The 9,145-nt window shown below is 39.5% G+C and overlaps 1 protein-coding gene across 3 annotated transcripts; it reads right to left on the reverse strand.

Annotated features, from left to right (window-relative positions):
* Window positions 1-42: 42 nt before the first annotated feature.
* LOC106090005 (heat shock 70 kDa protein 4) lies at window positions 43-6,807 on the reverse strand. 3 transcript variants are annotated; one of them, XM_013256035.2, is made up of 7 exons: window positions 6,706-6,807; window positions 6,022-6,244; window positions 4,110-4,410; window positions 2,847-4,040; window positions 2,217-2,312; window positions 1,380-1,580; window positions 43-1,299 (listed from the first exon to the last, which is right to left on the reverse strand). In XM_013256035.2, exons 2-7 carry the CDS (start codon window positions 6,126-6,128, stop codon window positions 685-687), a joined length of 2,514 nt encoding a protein of 837 aa, XP_013111489.2. In that variant the 5' UTR covers window positions 6,129-6,244; window positions 6,706-6,807; the 3' UTR covers window positions 43-684. The 3 variants fall into 3 exon arrangements, with proteins under 3 accessions (XP_013111489.2, XP_013111490.2, XP_013111492.2); XM_013256036.2 differs by lacking the exon at window positions 6,706-6,807 and adding an exon at window positions 6,537-6,633; XM_013256038.2 differs by lacking the exon at window positions 2,217-2,312.
* Window positions 6,808-9,145: the final 2,338 nt, after the last annotated feature.

Genomic DNA, 9,145 nt, shown 5'->3' on the forward strand with positions numbered 1-9,145 from the left:
TCAAAACTCGATCAAACTATTCCCCACACACAAACGCTGTACTTTGATTGTGTGATAATTGGTTCGATTTATTGGATTTTAAATGCATCTGAATTCGAATACATATATGTTATGTATGTGTAGGCCAAATGTAGGTAACCAATCTCTCCAAACTCTTGTTTATGTCTCGTCGTTGAGTCTATTTGTGATTAATGCAATGAGAAAAATAATCATTTAATCAATTTTCATATAGTCCGAGTTAATGTTTGCGAATTTTACAAACTATTACACATCGGACGAGAAAGGTCGATTAGGAGTTTTTTTTTTTTGTTCTGTTTATTTTTCATCTGTGTGTGTGTGTGTGTGTAGAGTTAAGAAAGTTATTTATTTGCGTTGTATTCATGATTGACATTAACAAAAAAAATATAGACTATTACATAATAGGTTGGTTGATTGGTTTGGGTGATTAGTGATAAGAAAGTTAGGACCAGTATTAGCGGCAGCATGAATCAATGCGAGAGGGGAGGAAGAAAGGATAGGATAGTAGATTGTTGTTATTGTTGTGGTCTGCGCTTTTTATTAAAAAGCCATTATTTATTTGAATATTTTTGCTCTAATCAAACTGTCTGTGTGTGTGTGTGTGAGTGTGTGCTTGTTGTTGTCTTATAATTTCTATACATCTATACTCGGCGACTCGATCACATTCTACTCCACGTCCATCGTTGAATCATCGGGCACACTGTTGGGGTGCGCCGTCTTATCACCTTCCGATTTTTTGTCGGCATTTTCGCCATTGTGTTGGTCGGCCCCGGCTGCATTGTCCTTAGGTGGCGCCGGTTTGGCTGCTGGTTTGGGCTTGGGGCGATTGATTACTGAATTCACGCAGGCATTGAGTGTTTGTACTTCGTGACGAATGTCCGCCACTTTGACGGGACTGTCAACTGTCCTGGGAGACGCGGCAAATTTGGCCATGTGCTGGTCCAGCCATTTCTGAGATTTGTCGGCATGTTCGGCAATGTTGATGAATTCAGTTTCAGTCAAGTGGTCGTATTTGGGGGAGCCCTTTTTGAATTCGTTGACCGCTACATGGGCATTGTTGATGGCATGTTTAAGTTCGGAAAACACACTGGGGCAGAGCTCGTAGTCATTGGCACGATCCTTAATGGGATTCGTCTTGTTGTGTAAGGCCTTGAGTCTGTTGACATAAGTATCACGATCGCAATCTTCGCCGTCTTCGTACAGCCAATTTTCGAGGTCATTGAGCTGAGCACAAATGGCATCGCGTTCAGCCTCAACAACATAGCGCTCCAAAGGACCACCCTATTATAAAGGATAAAAGCATTGGCAAAATTAAAATAACCCTGTCACATCTAAACCTTTAATCGCCTTTCCATGTGTACCTGTAGCTTATTGCGCATGTCATAAACAAATTCTTCCAAAGCATTCTTAGCATCAATACGCTCGGTTTCCTTGGCATCGTTGGCCACCATCTTAGCCTCCTGTTGAATCAAATTATTCAAATCGTTGAGAGAATGTCCATGCGATTCGCAGTCCATGGGTAAATCGATCATCTTTGTGTTCTTCTTCTTCTTTTCCGTACCCTGAAAACATAGAATTACATGATTGAGATCGCATAGGTGTCCATGAAAAAAGTAGAAAGAGGAAATTTGAAAAGTTAGGTGCTGGTGGTGGTGGTGGTGGTTAGGTAGTAAATAGCTCTGAACCAACAACAAAAGCCTATAGGAACCCTGAGTATTATTGGGTTGGTGGTTGGTGGTTGCTGGGGACATATGAATGTTTGGACCCTTCTTAAAGGAACTTGGTGAGTGCGCAATATATCAATCAAAGCAAGTGGAAGGAAGTAGGCGCTTATCGATTCAGAGAGCGAGCGAGAGAGAGAGAGAGAGAAAGTCATAACATGTACAGTGCATGTTGTGTGCTGTGACATTGTTATAATGACAATGAGAGAGAGAGAGAGAGAGAGAGTACTCAAGGGTAGGCTTGTGAGCTGTTTCCTTCTTTAGTCAGCGATAAAGAAGTAGCCATTCATTCATTCATTCAATTATTTATTTATTCATTATTTACAGTTACAAACAAAAGCCAATGTTGTCACTCTACTGTATGAACAAATTTCCAATTTCTTGTCTTTTTTGTTTGGAGGTAAGAATGTGTGTGTAAAAAAACTTAATGATTATACAAAGTAAAACAAATCGTTAACGTATGTGAAAAGAACGTACCGGAGTAAACCAGCCCTTGACCCGTTGAGCCCACCCTTGTCCGCCAGGTGATGAGGCAGTATTTGTACTATCATCGTCCTCATTATCATTACAAGCCTACGCGCGACAGTTTGTGTGGTTATGGACCATCATCATCAATCAATGATGACAAGATGTGGTGGGTGGTAAGAACGAAACCAAGAAGACAACAAAAACACAAAATTCAATTTTTCTCAGAATTTCACCATCTACTTGTTCTGTTAGACAATATTAGGCAATAAAATTCAATTCAATCAATTCAATTCATGAATGTGCAAACTGTGGGAGGAATAGATGCTCAACTTAATTTTTTAGATAAATATAAGCAAATGATCGTTGACAAAGGATAAAGAAAGAAAATACACACAGAAGAGTCTTAGATGATAACTGATTCGGGTTAGTAAAATAATAATAATAATAATAATAAGAATTCCATAAGGACACACTACTTTAGGGTTAGGGTAAAATGTGAACTATCTTCGGTGTGACAAAAGAACATGACTACAACGAAAACAAGAACTGGTGACAGGGCACAACAGTTAGCGAGACAAATTTAGAGATGTTTTAACGCTTGATCAATGTGGCCTTTTTCTTGTTATAGGCACCACTTACCTCTTGCTGCACTTCCATGGGCTCGCCATTGTTCTGTTGCTGCTCACCGACAGCTGGTTGTTCTGCACTGGCCGGCTCGGCGGGTTGTGGAGTAACAGGCTCCTCCACCTCCTTGCTGTCCACCAAATGTGCACTCGAGATCAAAACAATACCATGATGATTAATTCGAACCTTCACCTTAATCGTCGAAAGCTCTCCCTTGTCGGTGGGCTTAACATCCTTAATAGTCCAGCGACCAATAGTGGGATCCGGATAGGGAATTGGTTGTGCATATAGAACGGTGACTGTAAATGGTTCTTTGCGGTGTAGTGTCAGCATACGACTGAATGGAGCGGTATGGAAAACGGAGAAAACCTCAAGGCCACTACTGCCTGTCGCAGAACCTTCTCCATCACAGATAACCTTAACGGCATAGTTTTGTATGTCGGTAACACCAAATTCACGAACACGCACGGCCGGTGACATAATGGCACACTGCAAGGCAGCACCACGGGACACAGACTCGTCCTGATTTAGAGTAGTGCTAGCCGGTTTGCCAAATACATTTTCAATCAACTGTTTGATAGCCGGAATGCGTGTGCTGCCTCCCACAACCTCCACCGAATGGATCTCATCCAATGTCAACTTTGATTCGGCCAACAATCTCTTAAATGTCATTTCTACACGCTGGAACAAGGGAGCACACAGTTCTTCCATTGTCGAGCGCTGCATGCTTGATGAGACATCGATTTCATCCATAAAGCACTCAATGCCCAAGGGCAATTTCGTGCTGTTGGCCGACATTTGTTTCTTCAACTTTTCAATTTCAGTTAAAAGACGCAGCCATGAGCGAGCATTCGTTTTTGCATTAATCTTGTAACGATCCAAGAACTCCTTGGCAAAATACTCGGCCAAAGTGGTATCGAAATCGCGTCCTCCAATCTGATCCCAGCTGCTGGCCAGCATCTTGAGTTTGCCTTTTGTGAAAGCACATGCACTGACCTGCAGTGAAGCATGGCCGCAATCGACAAAGATGACATTACGGGGTTTGTCCTCGGGCAAGTCCTGCTTATAGAAGCCATACGACAAAGCCGTTGCCGTAGTCTCGTTCATCAGACGCAAAACATTAAGGCCGGCGATATGAGCAGCTTCTAGTAGAGCCTTACGTTCTGCATTTGTAAAGTACACAGGACAAGTGATAACACAGTCGTTTACCTACAAAATCGAAGATATGAGTACAATTATGCCATGTAGGCCCTCTACTTGGGGTGCCAACCAACATACCTGAGCCTCCAAAGCATTTGTGGAAGTCTCCTTCAACTTGGTAAATAACATTGCAGTCAACTGCTCTGGAGTAAAGCATTGCTCTTGGTCCAAGTAGTTGACCTGATAGCCGATGCTGCCATCGGGCAAGCCTTTGACTTTTGTTGGAATGCTGTTAAGTTCACGCTGTACATGTGGGTCATTGAATCTGCGGCCCAGTAAGTGTTTGAAGCCACTAACGGTGTTTTTCATATTTGTGACTTGCTGATTTTTGGCGGCGACGCCGATAATACGTTTTTTGCCATCGAAAGCCACACATGATCTGCAAAAGGGAGGAGACAAGAAAAAAGCATTGAGATTGTTGATAAGTGCTAAATAGTTACTGGGTAACCAATACAGAGAAGAAATGACGTCATTACAAGTTTTGTTCTATCACTTCTTATTGGCTAGACTAAATAAGCAATTGACTCATAATTCCCAGCTTCCAACCGGAGGGAGGCTTTGGATATAAAATAAGCCAAGTTTAGTTGGCGGGATAATTTATCGAATTGGCCTTAATGATATTGTCCTTCATTACTTCACAATTTTCACACACAAAAGTACCGGTTGATGACTAGACCTCATGTTCATGTGCGAAAAATCGGTGTGCCTGTGTGCATGTGTATCATGGCTATTTGGGATACCAACATTTTGATTGCCATATGACGCAGCTTTTGGCCAAATATACAAAAATACAAACCACCCACACAGTTTGGAAATATTTTCAAATAAACAACGATTGATATTTATAGTGGGAATGATGGTACATTGAAATGAAACAGCTTGAATCGACGATAAAAGAAGTTGGATTGCTCTTCGGTCCGTTCCTCTCTACATGTGAAAATGTTGTTGGTTTGCCACCCACTTTCAGGTGAAAGAAACCCAAAGAAGCCACAACAAATTTGATGACAGGGGCAAAATCACATCCCAAATGACTTTAATTTTCATCGATCCAAAGCCGTGTCACCGCCATCATCCACAGCTAATGACATCATTCACATGCCGAAAATGCATTCATTTTACAATGCACCGCTGAACAACAATATTTTTGCCATACATGGTTTGCATCCAACAACATACCGAAACACTTTTGGTTAATGTAAGCAGCCAACCAAATGTTCCTCCTCGTTTTGGTGCTGTGGCGAAAAAACAAAAACCATGTCTCTATCGTATACCAACACAAGTCTCACGACATTGAGAAACTCTAAGCCGGCTAAATCAATCCACAAACAACAACAACAACAACTATGAAAAGCACCATAATTGCACCTCGCACTCACTACTGCTCTGACAACGAATATGGGCAAATAGTCCGAGCTGAGACAAAACATATGATCAAAGTGAGAATATTCGGGGTGGTTTTGCTTTTCAGGAAAACGTAACAGCTGAAGGACGGCCAACCGAAAAAAATCAATAATTTCCAGAACAATTGGTAAGATACGGGCATTTTCTGGAATGCTCCCAACATCAAACAAAGAAAATCCTCCCCCAAATTTTTCCGTGGCCACACATGTTTTTAAATTGAAAACAAACCTCCAATAAAGGCATTTCTCATATATTTAAAATTTGAAAAATTTATTAATTCTATTCTATCAACCATTTTTCGCTGACCCACTCCTCCTCTGCTTACCCTCTTAACAAAAAAAAAAAAGAGAGTGAGATAAAAAGAGCGAGAATTGTCATTGCACTGAAAACCCAGAACCGAACCACCATTGGGAGCATAAGGCAAAAAGAAAAAACAAAATGAAAATGTACAAAACTAACCTCACTTTTATATGCAACTTGTAATGCTTAATCACCTTGTATTGGTCTGTCACAGGCCCCATTTGTTTAAAATGCATTAATGCAAGCACATGAAACACATAAGCATAAAAGAAACATGCAATGTACTTACGGTGTCGCTCTCAAACTGTAGTCATTGGCCAGAGTCTCAATACCACCAGCCTTGGCTGCGGCAATGTAGCAAGACTCACTTCCAAAATCAATACCAATCACAGACATTTCTCCTTTTTTCACTGATTCTTCTATTTAGGTGTATGAAAAAAAAAACCTTTGATTTCTTGGTTATATTTCGTTTTCTTCTCAAACAGCCTCAAAAATCACAACTTCCAGAAATTCTGTAAAGCAAAGAAAAGGGGGAAGTGATACACAATATGTATGACTTTCACACACACACACACACACGCACAAAACACGTCAGTTTAAGCCAAATTAAATAAATCCAGAAATTTCGTCAAACCGAAAAAAAAATTAGACAACTCTTTAGACCGTAAAGTGGATTGCATAGAGCCACATGGAGGCATAGGTATTTTATACAAAGTCCAGAGCTGTCCCTTTATATTTTTCCACTCTACCGATCAAGCACACACACACACACACACACATGTACGCAATTTTATTCACATGTACTTTATAAAAGTTCACAAATTTTCCGTTTTCGCATCACAAATATCACGTTTTTTCAACTCGTTGTCAATTACTCAACATTTGTGTTTGACTTTGGCATAACATTTCGAATTCGTCAAGTCTAAAATTCATAGAAAAAAGTGTGATTTTAGTTAGTCACTTGGTTGGTTACCTTTTGGAAATTTCTTTCGAGTGTTTCTCAACGCGTTTCTTTTTCAATTGTGATATCAAAAATTGATATGTCGTTCCTCTCCCTCTCACGAACCTTCTAGAAAATTTTGACAGCTGTTGCAAATGGCATAAAATGTGTCAAAAATCAAATAAGACACACCTAAACAAAATGCGGCATGGCGACAAAACGCACTACCATGGTTGAAATAACAAGGTTGGCTAACTTGCCCAAAAACAATGAAATCAACTATACAACACTACGACAATGGTGGTGCAAATTCCCAAGACAAATTTTACAGGCAGTTGGCCAACAACAAAAAATCGAGTGCACTATTTGCCAAAAATCAGTGATTAGTGCAACTCTGATTTTGAGTATGGTACTAGTTGACGAAAGTTTTCTTTGCTTGTGTGTACTGTGGTTCTTAACTATAAAGCACATACACCACCGACCGTTATGGAACCCCGTTGAGTGTACTCCGGCAGAAAAAATTGTACTCAGCTGTTTGCTGTACACTATCTGGATAAATTTGTCTTGCAAATTCCCACTAGGTTATCAAATTTCTGGAACTTCCTAATTGACATTCTAGTTTTTATATGCATTATCATGTCCAGCAGCCACAAGTTCAAAAGATTTATGATTAAAAACGTGTAAGATATAACTTAAAAAAAATTTAAATGTAAAAAAAGGAACAAAATGTGAAAAAATTTTAAAATCCAAACCAAGCATTTGACGTTCTGGTGGGATTTGGAAACAACTCTTGAGTTGGACAATTCCATCAGCTGGGCAAGTGAGCCAACCTTGTAAATTCAACCATGCGCACTACCTCCACTGGCTCGTTATGGTACAGTTAAGAGGTGAGGTGGAGTTACATACCTCGCGCAGCACTTATGTGTATTTACCCGTGCAAGTCAGAAAAACTCAAAATAGATTAGTTTGCATTGTGTGAGTTGAATAACAAATGCATGCACGCATCTGACGGAATAAGTTAACCAACTTTGAACGCGCGTAAAGGCCGGTACTGTATTCGGTTTTCGCGTTGAAACTCCATTTAAAGAAAATGAACGAAAAGAATTGGCGAAATGTGTTCGTTTCGTCATAACTAGTTTTTTCATCCAGGGAAAATTTACATTTCGCGACGCCCATTGAGAGCAAAACCACAGTCGATGTGCAACAAGTCATGTTCTTACGCCAAATAAACGCGATCGTCAAACTTCTAATTGTAATTGGGTGTTTGTAAGTGTTAGTGATGTTGCTCACACGTATTTTCTCTAGTCGGGAAAAAAATAAAGTGTTTGTGGATGCATAAATAACAAAGTATTTTTTAATATATATAAAGGCTGATTTTTTTGAGGTTAGGATTTTCATGCATTAGTATTTGACAGATCACGTGGGATTTCAGACATGGTGTCAAAGAGAAAGATGCTCAGTATGCTTTGACATTTCATCATGAATAGACTTACTAACGAGCAACGCTTGCAAATCATTGAATTTTATTACCAAAATCAGTGTTCGGTTCGAAATGTGTTCAAATTTTGACAAATTTTGTTCAGCGATGAGGCTCATTTCTGGTTGAATGGCTACGTAAATAAGCAAAATTGCCGCATTTGGAGTGAAGAGCAACCAGAAGCCGTTCAAGAACTGCCCATGCATCCCGAAAAATGCACTGTTTGGTGTGGTTTGTACGCTGGTGGAATCATTGGACCGTATTTTTTCAAAGATGCTGTTGGACGCAACGTTACGGTGAATGAACACATTTCGAACCGAACACTGATTTTGGTAATAAAATTCAATGATTTGCAAGCGTTGCTCGTTAGTAAGTCTATTCATGATGAAATATCAAAGCATACTGAGCATCTTTCTCTTTGACACCATGTCTGAAATCCCACGTGATCTGTCAAATACTAATGCATGAAAATCCTAACCTCAAAAAAATCACCCTTTATAAACATACTAAAAGTGGAAGGTGCTGACAAAGGCTTTTGGAAAGTTGTGCTTATTTAACTTACAACAGTGAAAATACTACAAAATCTAATTCTTTTTACAAATAAATTCTGCATTTGTCTCTTTTTAAATTGTTTTGTGTTTCATTATAAATTAATTATGAAGGGGTGGGTTTTGGTTGAAATTACAACAACATACATGCTCGTAAGGAGCTGATAAATTGTTTGATACCATATTATGGTTTTATATGTAAATGGCAACATTTTGGCCAAAGAAACCCAAAAAAATCAACCTTGTGGCACTTCGCGAGAAAAAATTGTACTCAGCTGTTTACGGTACACCACCTGGTAGTTATATCATGCATGGTATGTAACTCAAGCAAAAGAACACACATGGTGGAATTAAGAGGTAGTGTCATTAACATAACAACAAAATTCTAACCCTAACGAAACTACCTTGAGTGGCAAATGCCGTAAATTGAAATATCAAAGTGGTTTCA

Source organism: Stomoxys calcitrans, chromosome 1 (assembly GCF_963082655.1).
Source record: "Stomoxys calcitrans chromosome 1, idStoCalc2.1, whole genome shotgun sequence".
Lineage (NCBI taxonomy): Eukaryota > Metazoa > Arthropoda > Insecta > Diptera > Muscidae > Stomoxys > Stomoxys calcitrans.